We start from the raw sequence: 19,290 nt of genomic DNA, 5'->3' as shown, positions 1-19,290 counted from the left end.
AGGCTCTGGGCCCTGCAGCGGGGTGGGGGTGTCGGGCAGGGCTCAGGAAGGGTGGGGAGCCCCCCGGAGGTACCGGGGCTGTGCGCTCCTCAGAGCTGCTCCTGCTGCCCTCGGTCGCTGCCGCTTCTTCTGCCCTCTCGGAGCGAGGAGGGGCGGCTCTGCGATTTCCCGGTGCCCCACATTCTTCCCCCCGCCGCTTACCGCCTTCCCCTCTCCCGGAGCTGCAGTGGATCTCGCCAGGTTCTGCCTCCGTCTAAAGCAGCGCGGGACACCGCCCTCTCCTCCAGCGTTCTGTTCTGCCGACCCCATCCCGGGGCAGTACAACCTCCCGACCCCCCCGGTCCGGTGCGCCCCGTCCAGCCACGCCGGGGGAGCGAACTGCCCATCCAGCTGTGCTGCCCGGACGGACACGCAGGGCGGCCAATGAGAAGGCGCGGAGGGGCTGGGGGCGAAGCCCTATTGGCCGCGGGAGGAGGAGGAGCCGGGACTTGAAGTTGGAGTGAGGGATCCAGCTGTGCGGAGCGCTCGGCTCAGCGCGGAGCATCCTCCGGCGGCAGCAGCCCCGGCCCCGGGCAGATGGTGGGGCGCGGGGGGGGCAGGAGCAGCCCTTAAAGGCGGCCCTCCCCGAGGCTCGGGGGCAGCACCGGGAGCGGTGGGGGGCCGCCTCTCCGCCGCCGGCCCGGCTCGGGCTCCCCGGAGGCACGGCGAGGAGGAGCTACGGAGCCCGCAGCCGGCAGGGCAGGCCGAGGGGGGCGGCCCGGCCCCGGGCCCGGCGGGGGGCGAGGCAGCGGCTTGCCCGGTCATGCAGCCTCGCCGCTGAAGCCGCCCCGGCGCAGCCCCCAGCCCCCCGGCCCCGCTATGGCCGCGCCCCTCTAGACGCCCCCCCGGCTCGCCCCGCGTTACCCCGGCCCCTCCCGGGGCCGCCCGCCGGAGGATGGACGAGGATGGACCGCGAGCGGCCGACGAGGAGCCGGAGCCAGGAAGAGCCAAGACTTTTATCCGCCTTAACGACCTGTCCGGGGCCGGGGGCCGCCCGGGGCCGGGGGAGCGGGAGGTCGGCAGCGGCGATTCGGAGGCGGAGGGGCTGCCTTACCCGGCGTTGGCCCCCGTCGTCTTCTTCTACCTGAGCCAGGAGAGCCGGCCACGGAGCTGGTGCCTCCGCCTGGTTTGCAACCCGTATCCTTTGCAGGTGCGGCGGCGAGGTAAGAGCGCGGTCCCCCGGGGTCCCCTGAGCGGCTGAGGGCTGCTCTTCGAGAGGGGGCCCTTCCCCGCTGTCCGGCCTCGAAGTTTGCCGGGGTCGGGGCTCCCTGCCCAGCGCGACCCCCGTGCACGGGGAGCCGGGCTGCAGCCTTCCCCCCACCCCTCCTCATCCACTCCCCTGAGGGGCCCTGACCGCAGCGCCCTTCCTTGCAGGACTCTCCTTCCTCCCTGACCCCGTTTCTCACCCGCTTTGGGCTCTCCGCTGCCCTCCCCGAGGGTTTTAAGGAATCTGGGGGTAGGCGGTTGTTCAGGGGGTTGGTTTGCTGCTCGGCTTTGGGGTCCCTGAATAATTCACATCCCACCGGGCGGGGTCCGGGGTGTGCTCACAGCGCAGGGGGTCGGGGTAGGGCAGGCAGTGTGGGTCCCCCCGGGTACGTGGGGGCCAGGGCTGCTGCTTGCTGCAGCCCCACAGAGGCATCCAGGCCCCTTCCCAGCTCCGTTTGCTCCATGCAGGCTGTGTCTGAGCTGCTGTAGCCAACTTCAAGCTTTCAAAAACGGGAAGGGGGGTAGAAGCAAAAAAAAAAAAAAGACAATAGGAAAAACCACTTCTTGCCGCGGTCTCAATGCCTGTAAAGCTGCGCTCAGAGCTGAGTGAGCCGGCACACGGTTCTTAGCAGTGTGAGCGTTTTACCATCCCCGAACTCTGGCTGCTCTTATTATCTGCGGAGACAAAAATCTAACTGAGATAAAGCAGCTTCTGGCAGGGATGGTGCATGGGAGCCACCTCTGCCAACAGGATGGGAACTTAGTGGGGCCGTGTGGGTGGGCAGGAACCCCGCGTCTGGAGCAGGAAAGGCCTGGGCAGCAGGAGGGTGTGTAACATGGCACACAGGGACCCAGTGTACGTCTTGTGCTCGTGGGAACTGTGGGCAGTTCCATGGGGCTGAGCTCAGGACTGGTGGTGAGGGGCTGCTGGAGTTGTGACTGTGCTGCACTTAGGCTTAGCAGTAAATTGTCTGCTAAGTGGGCTGCCTCCTTCCAGAATATCCCCAGGAGAGGGAAAACAAGATTCTCTTCCCAGTCCCGAATGCTCCCCTGCAGTTTCCCCCAGGTCTCTTCCACACCTGCAAAGCAATTCAGAGCTGCACTGATTTCAGCACCTCAGGAAATCTCCAAACTTTGCAAGGCGTTCTTCTCTGGGAAGAAACAGCGCTGGCCAGCTGCAGGGCTGTGCCTTCTGCTCGCCTCCTCTGACTGATAGTGTTTATGACAGCTGATTTCAGTATGTTTTTGAGCCGCCCCTTTTCTCCCTCCCCTCCTAATGGTGCTGTTTGGAAGCAGGTGTTCACACCTGCGTGGTTTTGGTTGGCTTTGCTGCAGCCTCACCCCTCCTCCCTGTGATCGGGGCTGGATGCACCGTGTGTCCCCAGGGGGGTCGCTGCCTCTGTGTGCTGAGGGAGGGGGCTCTGGGCAGTGGGATGCCCACATCCCATCCCTTGCTGCGTGGCTGAGGTGCAGTTGGGCAGAGCAGAGCCCTGCCCATCACTTTGGCTCCCTGCATTCCAGGTCCTTTGCTTGCTCATGTATTTTTGTTACGTTTCTCTTTTCATAGTTCTTATTATGCTGGGTCAGAAAAGCAGCTCTTCTCACACTGTCATCTTCTAGGAATTGTGCCTCGGTGCTAAAAACATACAGTTTTGTCGCTGGGAGGTCTTTGTTGCCACCGGCTGCTCTGGAGAGGAGAGACGGTGCTGGGGTCATGTGGCTGTGCAGTCCCTCCTGGCCCACGGGGGCTGACAGCTGATGGAGGGGCTCTCGTTGGCTGCCCATGGGTCTTGTCCTGCTTTCACCTGTCCTTGGGTGAGCTGGGGGCTCTCATGCTTGCCCTGTCTGATGTCCCCTGGTGCCCCTCAGCCAGGTGATGGATGGTGTGGCCATGCAGGTTGCTGGCTCGGCACAGCCATGGTGCAGTTTGCTGCGTGCTAACCTGGCTGATGGATGTGGGGAGGGATGTCAGAGCTGCTGCTGTCCCCACAACCCTCTTACTGCCCCCATGTCCCCAGGGCTGGTGTGTCCCCAGGGCTTTCCACATCCCCACGCACTGGGAGTTGTTGGGATGCTGCTTCTGTCCCCAGCAGTGACAGGGCTGTGGCTGATGGGCTGCGTGTTGGACTTTTCCACCCTGGTTCAATGTGGAGCATCCTCTGCCTGGGCAGTTACTTCCCTCTGGCTGAGGGGGGGACCTGTGCTGACCTCCCATAGGGCAGGAAAGTGATTGTCAAGGTTGTTCTGATCCAGACATCGAACCCTCCAGAACATCAAACCTTGAGTTTTTAACCCTCCAAACTCAGTCTCACCCCATCCACCCTGTTGTCCTCTTGGACTGACAGCCTGGCACCAGGTTAGGGGATGGGGTGGATGTGCTGAGTGGTCGCTGCTCCACACTGTGGGCACAGGGCTGGGCAGAGGTGCTGTGAAATGGAGCCTATGGGGGTGGGGGGAAGAAAATTACTGGGGGTTTCTCTTATAACATGGAAGCACCGTGGGGGAGGGTAAGACAAAAGGCTGCAGCATGGTCTGTGCCAGCCTGCTGCTGTGGGCAGAGGTGAGGCTGGTTCTTGGGGGCTGTGCTGTGGTTGAGGAGTGAGGATGGAGGAAGCAAAGCGGGTGCTGCTGCTTGGTGTGGGATGTCTGTGTGCCCAATGCTCCCAGGGATGTGGGGATGTGCCCGGGCTCTGCGGGAGAGCCTGGAGCTCTGAGGGCTCAGCTGTAGAGTGGAGATAAGGGCCGTGTGGATCACAGGGTGTGCTGAGGCGGGAGCACGAGCAGTGGGCTTTGAAGTTCAGTACATTTGTGCAACGCTTCGCTTCTGGATTTAATGAACTGAAGTGCTTTGTTTTCGAGAGGTTCAAACAGAAAAAGATGGCTTTTTTTTGTGTTTGAGAAACCCACAGAGGGGTCAGAATTGCTCTGTTCCACCTGAGCCCGTGCTCAGCTCAGCCCTGCCAACCCCCAGGGCCTCTGCTCAGGATGGGGGGCACAGAGCCCCCAGCGCGCGGCTCCTGCGGGGTCAGGGCTGTGGTCTCACATCCCCCCGGGCTATGGGAGTGAAAGGGACGGGACGTGCCGTGCTCGGCGGGGATCTCAGGGAAAAGCAAGACCCGTCTCCTTCTAGCAAGGGCAGGCAGCGGGGGTTTTATTATCATGGTTATTTTCCCTTTTATTCCCCTTCCCAAGGGACAAATAGCACCGGGCCTCATCCCTGCCGCTCGGAGTCCTGCGGGATGGGGGCCGGGCAGAGTTTCCCCCACCGGGCTCCTCTCGTTGCCGCTCGGGAGCAGCGCCGGGAGCTCCGATCCCAACCCGGGGAACACACGCGTCCCAACGGGGATCTGCGGATCCATCCGGCGCCGCCGCCCCGCTCAATCCACGTGCGTTTTTTAAGAAGATCCGTCGTCGAATTCCCCCTTCCAGGCGGTTGTGTCACATCTGGAAGTTTGTGTAGGAGTTTATCCAAGCGCTGGAGTAGAGAGCAGCTTTTTCTCATTTAAAAATCATAGGCTGGCATTTCGAGCCGGGCTGGGGGGAGGGCTGGGGGGGGGGGCCGTCTGCCAAAAGGAGACTGGAGCGGAGGAACCGTAATGACTTCCAGAAGTTCTCTTTCTTTTTTCCTTTCTTTCCCTCCCTCCCTCTCGGCGCGCAGACAAAGGGCCGAGCCCATGCTGTTATGTCATCCAGCGCGGGGTCCCGGCTGCCCCGCGGGACGGCTCCGCACCCCCAGGGGGAAACCCTCAAAGCGAGGAGCGTCCAGGGCTGCTCCGGGCCGCCGCCAATGGGGCTGCATGGGGCGGCTCGTGGGGCTGCATGGGGCGGCTCGTGGGGCCGCTGCGGAGCTGAGCGCCCAGCACCTCCCGCTGCCCATCCCGGGGACATCCCTGAGCCGTCGGGCGGTGCTCCCTGCCCCGGGTGGTGGCGTGGGGTGCTGGAGCCGCTCTACAAATGCCCGGGGTTTTATGATGCATACAAAATGCTCTGCTTTCTTCTCCCCCCGCACCCCCTGCAGATGTTTTGGCACCGCGCTGAAAAATACTTCTCTATTATTTTTGCTTTAAAGGCAGCTTTGCTCTCTTTTTTCCCTCACAGACAAAATCAGGTTTGGGATCTCCTGGGGTTCTCCAGCCCAGGTCTCTCTCAGCTCTCTGTTTTCATACCCACTGTTTTTTGCTGGGAGGGAGGGAAAACTTCTCCCCACAACCTCCCCAGTGGCCTTGTCTCTCAGATTGTGCCATTGCTTTCCCCTGCAGAGCCCTCGGCTCCACTGTCCCACTGTGGGGTTTGGGGCAGTCACGCTGTGGCCAGGCTGCAGGGCTGGGAAGCCTCGCTGCGGGTTGAATTTCCACATAATTAGGAGGGCTGAGTGTTTCTGGGCTGGTTACGAGGCCAGGCCGTGGCTTTTCCTCCCCTGGCGGTGGCTGCGGCGCGCCTTGGCTTTCCGCTCAGCAACCTAGATGTGAAATTTTCCCTTTGCTTGGTGATGCACGAGGAGGTTTCCCCCAACCTGGGCTGGCTGAGCATTGAGCTGCGGCCTCACAGCCAGGAACCGGCCTGGCGCTAAGGGAAAAAAAAAGAGGAGGAAATTCTCATGGTTTTATATAACGGAGTGAGTAACAATCGAGCGTGCTTTGGGATGCTTTCACATCTGCTTCCTACCAAAGCCTGAGCAAGGAGGCTTCAAGCAGATGGAAAAAAGCACATTTTTCAGACGAGATATTTGCTGGGAGAAAGTTTGGAGCTGGCTCCTTGCTCTTTGCAGAGCGGTGGTTTGAGCAGTGCTGGGAGCAGCACTTTGTCCCTGTGCTGAGGCTGTGCACATTGAACCGCAGACTTGTTTGAGCTGGAGGGGCCTCTGAATGGCCGCCTGGTCCCATTCCCCTGCAATGAGCAGGGATGCTCCAGCTCCTTCAGGTGTTCAGATGTATGTGAATGGCACGGAGGTGTCAGGACTGACCCTCCACATGTGAAGGCAGTGAGTCCTGCTCTTCTGGGGTGTGCACCGGGTGCAGGGAAAGCCCAGCTGCAGTGCTTGAAGCCCCTGGAGCGGGTGATGGCAGAGCTGGGAGCTGGGCAAAGATGAGCTCATGAAGAAAAGGGGATTTATTGGCTGTAATCTGGGCTCTGGCCTCACGCTCGCAGGGTTTCTATAGCAAAGCATCCTATTTGTCTGTCATTTGGGTCTCTTCCAAGAGATTTCCCCTGGCAAATCCTCCCATCCCACCTTGGGATGCCCCCAACATGATCAGGGCTGGGAGGGGGCTTTATGCCCACTGGTTTGTAGGATCTGGGGCCAAATGGGGTCAGGTTGGTTCTCTCTGTGTGTGGTACCAATTGTCTCTGCTGCTCCCGGGGCGTCAGTGGCTGCAGCAGTCCAAAGCAGTGCCCAGATGCTGTATAGGACTCATTAATGATTTGTTAATTCAATTAGAACATGATTGTTAACCCCTCGTGAGGACGAAGCTCCCTCCTGCAGGGCAGGACTCGCCCCCACGCCTGACTCGGTGCCAAAACATTGATTTTGTGTTGAGCTGACAGTCACGCTAAGCAAACAGAGATGTTAATTGGGACTAAGGCTCATTTTTAGCTCCTGGGGGCTCCTGCCCGCCCGGGGGCTGAAGGAAGGAGACATTCCCTGTGCTGAGCCCTGGGTGAGGCTCTCAGATGCCGCACATTAAGCACCCTCTGCTTCGGCATTGTCTGCTAACAGCACGAGGAGCCGTGGCTGCCGGTAGGTGCAGGCTGTTTGCTTTTGGGATCCGTCCTGTCTGTGCAGCCTGGCTGCAGCGCTGCTGCCTTCACTGGAGAGCAGAGCGCCCTGTAAGGATGATGGATAATGGGGCCTCGTGTGCCGCTGGATTAATGCTTATTTGGGCAGACGGGGAGGAGAGGAATTAGATTAATATCTGACTTGTGGCTGCTACTGTATGTGGCTATTGACTGATCTGGCTTCAGAAGAACATAAATATGTCTCGGGATATACTCCTGAGGCCACAATCTGCGGGGTCACGGCACAGGTCTGCCTCTTTGGGTCAGAAATCTGAGTTCCTCTGACCCAAGATCTGGCTTTGTGCTGGTGGGGCTGTGATTGTTCTTCACTGTGTGTGTGCAGCATGAATCCCAGCCGGCTGTACCTCGTGTACATCCCAGGGTTGTTTGTGATCCCACGGGCGCTCAGTGCTGTGGATGGGTCCAGCTTGGTGCCCTGCTGCTGGAGCCCTTTCTCGGGGGAAAATGCTTGGTGGCAGCGGGGCCACAGCTTGTTGTCACCTCTCTTGTGAGTGGCACTGGGATGTCCCTGAGCTACTGAGTCGGGCCCATCCTGCACCCAGTCTGTGTCTCCATGGCTGCCTGCGCCACTCCAGCCACTTTGCCACAAAATGATGCTCCAAAAGCACAATTGTGTCCCCCCCCATCCCTTCCTTTTTCCTCCCCAACCCCTCGATTCCCCACCTCAGGGTTTTGCCATTGCCTCAGCACCCCGTCAGGGGCAGGATGGAGCCTGGGGGCTGCGTGTGCGATGAATCTATTCGAGGAGTTGTGATCTCTGTGCTTCATTTTGCAGTTCAGCTGGAAAGATCTCGTTTCCAAATACACCCACACACAGCACAGCGCGGCGGAGCTGCCGGGGGGATGGGATGGCGCTGGGGGAGGGGGGGCACTGGGCAGGGCTCAGTGCCAGGCGCTGGGGGCTTTCCCTGCTTTTGGTGAATCCCATACAAAGCGCATCGCAGGCGCTCGCTGGGGATGGGAGGTGGTACCCTGTGTGCTGGAGCTGCGTCTCGAGGTCGTGTCAGTGTCAGGCTGCGCCCATGGAAGGCAGCTGCTTTGCTGCTGAGCAGAGGGGAAGCACCTGTGAGGAGGGGGTCCCAGTTCAAAGCCCTTGCACTGAGCAGAGGGAATCAAAGCTGAGCCCAGGAGTGGACTGGGGGGTGCAAGGAGGGTGCGAAACTATGTGGTATAGAAGAGATGCAAAAACACAGAAAGGTGCCGTGAAATTCCTTTCCCAATGGCCTTCAAGCCCAAGCCATCTTCCAGGGCCGTGCTGTGTGATGGGAGGGATGCTCTCAGTGGGCTGCGTGGGGTCTGTGTCCCCCGGCCGTGGGCTCTGTGGTGGTGCCCCTTGGGGTGGTGGCAGTGGTCGCCCTGTGCTCGTGCCGCTGTGTGCTGCATCCTCCCACCAAGATTGCTGTGTGATTTTTTTTCCATCCCTGTTCAGGGGCTGAGCTCATACAGCAATACTCCATGAGCCAACACCGCTCCTTCTGGAAGTCCCTCGGTTTGGTCTTCCTCAAACCGTGTCTCTCAGCCAGACACAGACACAACCTCCCTTGGCACCATCTCTCCCTTAGCATTGTGGTTCTCCCCTAAAAACTGCAGCCCCGTCCTCAGGGCTCACCCCATCCCGGCACAGGTGCCAAGCAGTGGGAGAAGGGGATGTGGTGGCACCGTAGTGCTCGGCCCAGCAGGGATGCCGGAGTGCTGAGCTGTCTGCGCTGCGGTCAGAGCAGAACTCAGGTCAGGAGGGAGTGTGGAGGATGTGGCCGCTGAGTTAACACGCTCCCAAAACCACCTCGTGGTGTTGGCGGTTGGGTTTTGCTGTGTTTATTCTATTTTCTTTCCGTCGCTCGCTGCTGGCTGCACTGGCAGAGAGGTGAAGTTTGTGGTAGAAACAGTGGAGGTTCCGGGAAATATTTTGCCTCGCTCGTGTTGTTGGGTTTGGTGCTGTTCCTCTGGCAGTGGATGAAGGCAGTGCGACGCGGCCGCTTGGCGCTGAGCTGCAGTTCCCTGCCTGCCAGCGGGGAGAGCAGCACGGAGCCTCTGTGTGGCTCGTTTGAACCTTTCTGCTCCTCAGTCCCTGTTTTCTCCAAGCCATTCCCGGGCAGAGCCCACATTTACAGCCCTCCCTGGATGGGGGCTATGGGGAGGTTGCCTTTCCCACTGGTTTTTATAGCTCCTACTCCCCAGGTAGCTCCTGGTGCCTGCTGCTGAGCGCAGGGCAGAGGCAAAGCTATGAAATGATGCTTGTGGCCTCCTGTGTGTTCCCTCTGATTAAAATCTTAAATTCTTCCGTTTTTGACAAGATTTGGGTTTTCTCTGCTGAGCCAGGGAGTCTCTATGGCAACAGCTAGAGGCAACTTTTATCCCTAATCCATTCATTTTTGCAGAGGGATGGGTGTACATGTGAGCACATACTGACAGCTGCTTGGACCCCCCCAGTATGTGGGGTGGTGGTGAGCAGGAGGGGATGGCATTGGTTGCAGCATGGTGCAGAATGCACTGACTTGGTGAGGCCAAGGGATGGGGCCAGCTCTGTCCCTCCACATCAGTGGTATTTCTTTGAGTTCAAGAACTGAGTTGTGTCACAGCCATGCCTGGGTCCATCCATCCTAAGGCCATAGCGGGGTTTCCCACCTGGGTTTGCTGTGCCCGGAGGTGTTTGGAGGCATTCTCAGATGGTGGCTCTGTTTGGAGATGCCTTTCAGAAAAGCCTTGCAGAATGCAGTAGAAAGGAAACCAGCTGGACTAAATGGAAACCTCGTCAGGTTTTGGAGTAATTTTTAGAATCTTGTGCTGTAGGTCTTTCTAGAAAGGTACAATGCCACTTAATAACGTGTTATATTCCTATATATTGTAGTTAAGTTGCACTGTAGTATCGTGTAGGAGGAATCCAATTTTCCATTACAGGATAATGTACCTTTCTATAGGTTTTCGGTTGTGGGGATTTTTTTGTCCAATGGAGTTAAATAAAAAAATTATATCCTTCCTAGAAAGCCTACCAAGATAACGAGAAAATAATACCTTTAATTTATTTAATAAAGTACATCAGTATTTTCCATAGGGGTTTATGTGGCTGCATACAAACCTCACCGTGAGCTGATTTGGGATCAGTGGGGTCAGGTGTGATGATTTGTAGCCAGGAACAAGGAGCAAATGGAAGGGAACAGCCTGACCCCATTGCCTGTAGGGCTGAGGGTCCTGTATGGGGCTGCTGAGGGTGTCCGTACGCTGTCACGTTATAATGTGATGCACAGATCCCTGTTGCTGGGTGCTCTGCTCAAGCAGGATGGGGGGATGTGCTGAGCAGCAGCGTGGGGCCGAGTGCCTCCATCTCAGCTCAGTGCTGCCCATCACTCTGGCCTCGATGTCCTGGGGACCTTGGTGGCATCTGGGAGAGAGAGAAGGGGGAAGCCGGTGGTCCTTGGAGGTCCCCAGAGGACAACTGCCTTTTAAGAGCCATGGCAACTAATCAGCCCTGCATGGTGACATCCCTGCCATCTCCATGACGACGGACCGAACATCACATAGCAACATGTGCCTCCCGTACCCATGGAAACGGGCCGGGTGGGTTTTTAACATCGCTGCGTTAAATCTCTGCTCTGGGTTTATCCTGAGGTGACCCTGCTGGGGGCTGTGGGGCTGGCAGCAGGGATTGGGATGGTGAGGAGCTCTCAGGGCACAGGGTTTGGGGGACCACTCAGCAGTGCCCAGGTCTCGCTGGCTTTGTGCAGGACTTGGGCTCGTGTGCTGTCCAGTGGGACTTTGGCTTGGGATGCTGTGAGTGGGAAATCACTAGAAGGAAATAATGAGTATTAGAGTGACTTCAAGGGCTGTTGTGCAGTGGGCTGGGGTGAGGTGAGGGAAGTGGGGGGCTGCAGGGCTGGACATGGCACAGCTCTTCTCAGGGTGTGTCCTTTTTTCTTCCTTTTCTTTAGAGGAATGCTCATTAAGGCTGTAAAGAGCCTTGCTATAAATTGGATACAAATGTACTGTTAACGCTGCCTCTCCCCAAGGCCAGTGGAGGTATTCTGGTATTTAAACAAATGGAGCCAAGGGTAAAGATCCAGGGGGAAAAAAAAAAGAGGAAAAAAGGAAAAGTGGCTCTAATTGAGGTGGTTGTTTGAACAGTGAAGACCAATTAATGCTCCTGAATCAATAGGGCTGCGTGACTGAACTAATCCATTGCTGCCCAGGGATCGGAGCATGGAGCTGCCATGCTGTGCTTGGAGCCAGCCCAGGGCGAGCAGTGGTGGTGGTAGGGACTGTGACGCTGGCTGAAGGTTTGGTGTTTGTACCCCTGAAGGGCTGCTGTGAGCTGCTCATCTCCCAGAGCTCGGGGGAGCGAGCATCCTTCTGCTGGAATCTGGCTGAGTGTTACTGGGTGATGATCTGCCAGTGGCCGGTGCTGGCAATCAACACGCTGTGCTTTTCCTTTGTTGCGATTCCAGATGGATGCATGTGGGCAAAAGAGATTACTGTGTTAGCAGTGAGCCCCCTGGTTCTGAACTAGTGCAGTATTTGCTGGTGTTGCTGGGTATAACGTGGAGACGATCCCTGTCCTGGGTTGCCTGCAGCTCAGCTCACACTGTCCCAAAGAGCAGAGCTCTGCTCTGCCTCGCTGCTTTCCAGGTTAGGAATCCAGGACGCTGCCGGCTGCGCTGGAGGAAGGTGGGGACAGGTGGCAAAACCTGCAGGGCTGGGAGGTTATTTCTGGCTGGGATCAGTGCTGCACTCACTGCCTGCTTCCCACCTCCCACAGCCTCAGTGCAGCTGGGGTGCAGGAGCCAGCACCCATCCCAGGGCTGTGTGCCACCATGGAGGATATTATGCTTATAAAATGGCAGGGAGCATTGGGGAGCTGTCGCAGCAATGTAGGGGCTGCCTTGGCACCTCCTTTCTTCTGAGCACCGATGCTCTCCCTGTTGCCCATCATCGGTGTATGTTGTGGCCCCTCTTGCCCCCCGGCCTCCTGCCAGCTGAGCCCCAGTGGCGTGGCCAGAAGTGACCCTGAGCATCAGGGCTGTGGGAGATCTCACACAGCTCCATGAATGCTCCTTCCCTCACTGCTTGGTGGCTGCTCCAAGAGTGCTGGCATGCAGGGCTTGCTTTTAAATGAGGGCTACTGAGCAGATAATGGGGATGAGGCAGCATCGCGCCATGCCATGTGTGGGATTTTGGGATGCTAGGTCAGTTTGTGTTGGGGATCCTGCAAAGAATGGGTTGCTGATGGGTTGCTGCATCTGCGTGGTGCTGGGATCTCAGGGCTGGTAGGTCCCTTCTGCCCAAACCCTTCTTGTTAACAGAAAATGTCAGCATGGGCTGAGCACAGCTGCTGGAAGACCCAAGAGGTTTTGGCCTTCCTGGACTGAATTGTGGGGCTGAAAGGGGGAGCAGTGCTAGAAGCATCTCCCGGTGCGTGCATCCCATGAGCTCAGTGTTGCCATGGGGAGGGGGTGGAATGTGATGGGGACCCCCATCCAGAGGGCTGCCAGCCCCATTCTGCCTCTGTGCTGCTTCTGGGGTCTGCAGGGATCCATCAGTGCTATGTGAGGTGTGGGGTCCCAGGGGGTCAGAAGCCCTGAGGACCCATCCTGCATCAGTGTCCCCATCTGCAGTGTGGGTGTTGCAGTGTCCCCTAACACTGCTGTGACATGGGGATTGGCAACTGGAAGCTCTGCCTCCAATCCCTCCACTTGTGACCTTCCTGATGCTCCCACAATTTTGTATTCTCCTATTTAAAATATTGATGTATCCCTGTAACTTTTTCTTGGCTGCTGCTGTTCTGTAGCACCCACTATTTCCCTGGGAGGAATTTGCCAACAGAGAAGCCCTTCTGCTCCCCAGAGCCCCATAATCTGCATGGAGCTGATGGGATGGGATGAGTCCGAGCTCAGCGCTGGCACATCCCACAGCTTCACTTTCTGATTTAAATATCTTGCTTCTAATAATAACCCCAGGGAACGGGTTCACATTCTGCACAAGCTGTGTTGTAGGAACAGCCAAAAAGTGCTCTGCTTATCCCGTGCCACTGTGCAGCGGCTGCATGGGATGGGCTCTGCCTCCCCACTGCTCCCATCCTTTGGCCATCCCCAGCCCAGCTGCGGTTTTATGGGCCTGAGAATGGCTCCCAGGGCAGCTGAGCCCTCGGGGGAGCGTGGTCACGTCACTGCAGAGGAAGTGGCTCCCTGGGAGTGACAGCCTTGAGGAAGGGAAAGCAGCACCGTGCTGTGTTCACACAGGGCCAGGAACAGAGCTGGGGCGCGGGAGGGTGGCAGCCCACGTGCTCAGGGTGTATTTGGGGCTCCTGCACCTTTGGGTGGAGGCTTCGTCCTGGGAGGTGCCTTTTTAATTACTTTATTAGTTTATGATTTGTGGCAGAGTTGCCCCTCAAATCCTGCACTCTGCTCAGTGCTTATTTACTTATTTTTTTCCCCATTTCATTTGGACCCCCCCATAGCTGTGCCCATCTATGCCAGGGCTGCTGGCTGGGTTTGCTAGAAATTTCCTCCTGGGGCTGTATGGAGCAGTTCGTACCGGGGCAAAGGTTTGGTTGTGTTTCATTGCTGTGAGCCTTTGTGTCCTGCTGCATCATCCCCCTGCCTGGCACCTCGAATTGGGCTGAAATGGAACGTTATAGAAGGAAGGTCTTCACACAGAGCGTGGAAAGGCACTGGAAAAGGTTGCTCAGAGAAATCTCATAGATGTATCAAGGGCTGAGGTGATTGAGGTACATTCCCAGCCCCAGTATCCACCATCCCTGCTCCATCCCCAGCAAGGCATTTCTCAGTGCCTCCTGCTTCAGCCCAGCAGCAGAGCTTACTGCCCTGCACTGAGCCTTTGGTGCTGCTTTCCTTCTCCGCCCTATAGAGCGGGGCCAATAATTCGTCATGAATAACTGAGCTAATATACTGCCTTGACCAACATCACTGCATTCCTTCCTCGAGCTGCCCACAAGTGGATCTCAACCTTCTTTGAGCACGGAGAATTCCTTCCCCCCATCACTTCCGCTGGTGATTTTTGGCTTGCTCAGTTTATGTGCAAACCATCTGTTTGCATGCGTTATTTGGAGGGTTCTGATGGTGATTGCCTTTGATGTGGACATGCAGCTCACTTTGCAGGTTCCTGACCCCTGAAGGCTCTGAGAACTGGGTTTGGCTGTGAGTAGCTGCAGTGCTCAGCTCAGAGCTTTTTGTGGCCAATAACCAATTTTCTTTGCTTCTATGGGCATCAGGTGACAAGCACCCCATTCCCGTGTGTCCACAGTGGGGATGGGAAGTGCCCCTGGGCTCCCATCCCTGTGCCTTTCCCCTGGGTCTGGCTTTGGATTTTCCAGTGTGTATGGGATTTGTATGCTTGTGAACCTCCTTGGAGCAGGAGTGAGACTCTATAGTGTGGTTCTGAGCATGCAATGCTACGTGAACCAGGAGGTGCACATCCTTCCTATGGGTGCTTCAGTCCCTATTGTGGGATGGGGGCTGTCAGCAGGACAGGAATGCACCAGATGATATTCCAAGAGGATTCCACGTGCCCTCCAGCTGCTGTAAGCGCCTCTCAGAGCCACGCAATGAAGTTGTCCTGGGCTGGAGCGTGAGCCCATGGCTTGCAGGCAAGTGTCACACTGGGTGGGTGTTTATAATGCTGCAGCAATGTTAAAAATGGTAAAGACCTCAGGGCAGGAAGTTGTTTTGGGGGGATAAAACTTCTGCGTTACCATTTGGCTGCGCCACCTCTGTCCCCACTCTGTGTCCCAGCCAGGGTCTGCTCCCCTGATGGCATTCTGTGCCCCTCAATCCATGTGGGCAGGTGACAGCAGCTCCCCATTCAGCAGGGGACATACCTCCTACCTCGGGCAGCTCCATGCCCTCTCCCTGTAAAGCTGTGACCCCACACCTGTAGGATCACCAACCCTGGGAGGGCTCTCCAAGGGTTAAGCACCGCTGCAGCCTGCACAGCCCTGTGACCCCGTCCTGTCCCTGGCATGTGACCGCACTTGCCCTTTCCCAGGCTGTGGCTGGAGCTGCCCTGTGGCTTTGGGAGCCATGGGAGGGGCCACGGCTGGCCTACAGGAGCAGCAACAGGACCTGGAGTCCCATTGGGATCCCATGTGTGAACCCCATGGGGGATGTCCCAGACTCCTCCCAGCCCCAAGCACCAAACGTTGCCATTTTCACGCCAGCGAAGTGAACGTGCTGCTGTTGCTCCATGGCAAAGTCTTGCTCAGGAGTATTCAAACGTGGCACGAAATGGGGTCACGGGAAGGTTTAATTTGGTGCATCGTCCTTCAAGGGCAGGAAAAGTCAGACGGGAAGTTTTAAACATTTTATAAAAATATCCACATGTGCCCAGCGCAAAACTCACCGTCTTCACCTAATTTAGAAAATGACTTTATATGGGGAAAAATTTAACACCGCTCCACGGAGGGGAAGAATAATGAAGACGTCTGCACCAAACCGCGCTGTCAGCCCGAGATCTCTGAGTGCTCTTGAAAGGGTCGGAGAGGAATAATTTTTCTTCTCCTGGCTGGTTTTAGAAACTGAGGCATGGGCTGAGGGAGCGGGATGAGAGCAGCTTTCCGGCTAATTTTAGCTGGCCGAAGTCTGTAGCTCAGCACCTGGGCGAGCGGCCTGGTTTCAGCAGACCCCTGGTCAGGTCCCTGGGGTGGAACCTGGGACGGTCTCATTCCTTTGAGCTTCAGTGGGAGAAATGAATTCCAGAGCGTGAGCGGCTGCGTTGCACCCAGGTGAGCGTGGTGTGTTCTGGTTCTGCTGGCTCAGCAGCACGATGGAAGGAGGACGTGGTGGGGGCTCTCGGTACAGCCACTGCACCCCAACCTATGGAGTGTCACCACTAATCAATACAAAATTATTGATGAGTGATAAGAGCAAAATGTGGTGTTTTCCTTAAAGGAGCCCCCCGAGCAGTGCTGTCCTTGCTGCGCTCAGGAGGCTGCTTGGAAATAATGGTATTTTTAATCAGCGGCTGTGCGGTCACTGCACTCATTACAGGCGAAAGCAATGAGAATTTTATGAGGTGCAAATGGATGGTGAGTGCTCGTGTCCCCACTGTGTGCAGCAGAGCTGTGGTGCTGCTGGGCTGCGCTCTGGGCTCCAACCTGCCTGGCTGCGGGTGCAGCTCTGGCCTTGCAGGGACCGCAGGCAGCTGCCGGTGAGGGGTCACCACCTGATCCCCTGCTGCCTTCATTTTCTGCATCCTTCTTGTTTTTCGCTTTGTTGGTGCCCGTTGTGATTCAGGGAGCGAATGATGGGATCTGCTGGGGTTGGAGTGAGATGCAGCCGTGGGCTGGGGCAGGGGCAGAGCTTTCCTGCCTGTTCCTGAGCAGAGAGCGGAGGTGAGAAGTGGGGGGAGCAGCAGGGACAGGTGAAGCAGTGGTGGAGCAGGGCTGGGCACAGGCTGGAGGCTGCAGTCGTTTCAGCGCAGCTCATGGTATGTTATTAATGGAAGAGAAGTTGTGCTTTTTATTTTCTGGAGATTATTTTGTTCCACATGAATTGTTAAAGTACATTTCCCTCCTGCAGCAGAATCCACCCCAGCTCCATGCTGGCAGTGTTGGGGCTGTGCCCGCTCCTGCTGGGTGCTGGGCTGCAGGTGCCCTGTCCCATGGTGTGTCAGAGGGGTGGGCTGTGTGTCTGTGTTAGCTGCTGGGGCTTGTTGCAGCCTTCCAGCAGGCAGGGCTCTTTGTACCAAGCTCTGTGTGTGCAGGTGCTCACATCCTAGAGCAGCACGAGGTGCCCTTATACCCCTGAATAAGAAGAAAAAGACTCAAATTTGAGTTCTGAGGTGGATTGGGTGAATGTGGTGGTTGTAGTGCTCCAAACCAAATGCCTTGTGGGTGCCTGGAGCTGAGCTTTGTGCCACAGCTGTGTGCTGGTGGGGTGGCGATGTGGCTCTTGGTGGCTGTGTGCCCTGGCTCCACTCCTCACCTCTGCTTCTGTCTCCTTCCCCCTCCTCTGCAATGAGCTGCTGATGAATCTGTTCCCATTGAGTCTGCAGATGTGTGTGCAGGAGCAGTGAGGTGCTGAACAAGTGCATGGTCCTGCCCACAGCACAGGCATTAGAACTGGCTGAACTTTGACTTTGTGTGATTCTATAACTCTGTTTCTGTGGTTGCTGGTGCTGGAAGGGTCCAGGTCTGTCCTGGGCCTGGTGCTCATCATGGTGCTCACCAGGCTGTGGGAGCTCTGCATTGTCTGTGCTGAAAATGTTATTTGTTTTTGGTCCTGGACTTGATAATCTGAAGCGTGCAAGATGGTCTCTGTCTAATTAAGTACTTAACCTGCATTGAAATATTGTATTTTCTGTTGATATTTTTTTAGAAGGGAGATGTTGGCTCTGTTTCCAAGCGAAACATTGAAGCGGTCCAGTTGGAAACTCGTCATCATATGCAGACTTTGTAAACATCTTTTTTTTTTTTTTCTTTTTTTTTTCCTAGCTTTATTTGAAGCAGGGTCAGAAGAAGTAGCCAAAGCTTTGTGGGTACGTTGAGTCACCCCAGAGCTTTATTCCTTTGCATGTCTATGGAAAACCATACCCAGCACCAATTAATGTAGACAGCTAATTGGGAAGGGCTCAGTCCTTGGTGCCCATGCACAGCCCCCAAGGATGCTGTCACTGTGGTTATTGCCACTGTTGTGGCAACGCTGAAGCTGCAGGGAGGATGGCCCCAGGATGGTGCCCCAGGGTACGGCACTGGTGGCAGTGCAGGGGAAAGGAGGGGACATGGGGTCTTTGTCCCCTGCTCTGCTTTAGCTGCCTGGTTCCGATGGTGTCTGCCCTATCTCGGCTCATAGGGTTAAAACGATCCCAGGTTTGTCCTTGGATTTGTCCTCTGAGCTTTTTGTAGAGCTTGGCAGGGTTTCCTTGGGGGTTTTGAGCTCATACCCTTCTGTGATTAAAATATCAGGGTGGGAAAGGGCAGGGAGTGCTGTGCAGATGTGGCTGCAGCCGTGCGCTTCCAGGTCTGTGGAGCTGAATGTCGCTGCTCCGCCGCATCCCTCCCAGTTCCTTCCCCGTGATTCCCAATCTGTGTCTGTCTGTGGTGTGCAAATGGACCGAGCTCGGGGGCTGAGCTCCATCACCTGTAGGAAGGCAGCAGTGTGCAGAGCCTTGGCTTGATGGGGTTTGGAGGATGCTGTTGGTGTGAGCATTAGATAGTGATGGGGGCAAAGCTGAGCCATAGTGTGGTGAAAACAAATATGTTTGTTTGGAAATGCCCCAGAGCTGCTCCCCCTCTGGAGGTCTCAGCACTGAATAATGTGTTTATGGGCCTTACGTGCAGTGTGCATCCTCAGCCCAGCCCCACTGCTGCGCCGCCTCCTACCACCCCTGGGCAGGCACAGGGGGTACTGCATCCATCCCAGTCCCCCTTCCCCTGCCTTCAGGATCTCCTCCTTTCATTCCTCCCTGCTTGGTTGGTGCCAAACCTGGCTGACCAAGCAGAGTCCTGGCACGGCAGCACTGTGCCACACACATGGCCATGCAGAGAGCCCTCTGCCACTCTCTTATTCCTCAGTGTTACATAAATCCGCTTTTATACCCAACCTGTGGACGTCACCGGAGCTCTGTCCATACCCATAACATCATTGTTTCCATGGGAACCAGCGTACTTCCAAGGGGGAAAAAGTAGGAGACTAAAAAAAGGACAAAGAAGGAACAAAATAAGACAAATATGTGACATATCCCAACGATGTGTTGGTGTAGGATGTTGTAAAGGTTTCACCGTGACTTGTTTAGGGAGCATTGCATAACGGTTTTGTCTTGGGTAATGCAGCAAGCTGGATCAGGGATGGTGTATCCCAGGCATCCCAGAGTGGCTGTTGGGGAGCCTTGCAGTGGTGACAGCTGTCAGTTGTGGTTTTGTGCTTACAAGTGGGCAGTGATGGGGCTCTGCACTGGGGATCTTTCCCAAGAGAGCTGGTGCTCTCTGCGTGCTGCATTTCTCAGGGGCGTTAAGGGCATTTCTAAGGGACAGTGCATTTAAATATGTATGTATCTGGGGCCTGTGTGTATCCACCGTGCACTTCCTAAGGGCTGCTGGGAGAAGCCTTAAGAATATCATGGTGCACAAGGATGGCTTTGGCGCATAGTGTGAGCTCCAAGTGTTGGTGTTGATTTGCTGCTCAAGCTGACATTGTGCCCAATGGCACATGCTGGTCCTCAAGGCTTCCCAATGGGATGGCACAGCTCCTGCCCATGTGGTCCCACCCATGGCAGAGCCACCGGTCACCTGCTGTCACCAGG

At 56.5% G+C, this 19,290-nt stretch overlaps 1 protein-coding gene across 2 annotated transcripts in view; it reads left to right on the top strand.

Moving 5' to 3' along the window:
• The first annotated feature begins 834 nt into the window (after positions 1 to 834).
• CACNA1G (calcium voltage-gated channel subunit alpha1 G) overlaps positions 835 to 19,290 on the top strand; it is a 99,727-nt gene continuing 81,271 nt past the window's right edge. The window contains exon 1 of one of the 2 annotated variants that reach the window (XM_015880222.2): positions 835 to 1,176. In XM_015880222.2, the coding sequence (XP_015735708.1) occupies positions 935 to 1,176 (242 nt within the window). In that variant the 5' untranslated portion in view covers positions 835 to 934. The remainder of the gene's footprint in view (positions 1,177 to 19,290) is intronic. The other variant, XM_032448219.1, reaches the window with a different exon arrangement.

Source organism: Coturnix japonica, chromosome 18 (assembly GCF_001577835.2).
Source record: "Coturnix japonica isolate 7356 chromosome 18, Coturnix japonica 2.1, whole genome shotgun sequence".
In the NCBI taxonomy this organism is placed as follows: domain Eukaryota; kingdom Metazoa; phylum Chordata; class Aves; order Galliformes; family Phasianidae; genus Coturnix; species Coturnix japonica.
Note: the sequence above shows the minus strand (reverse complement) of the source record. Positions and strands in the feature narration are given on the sequence as shown.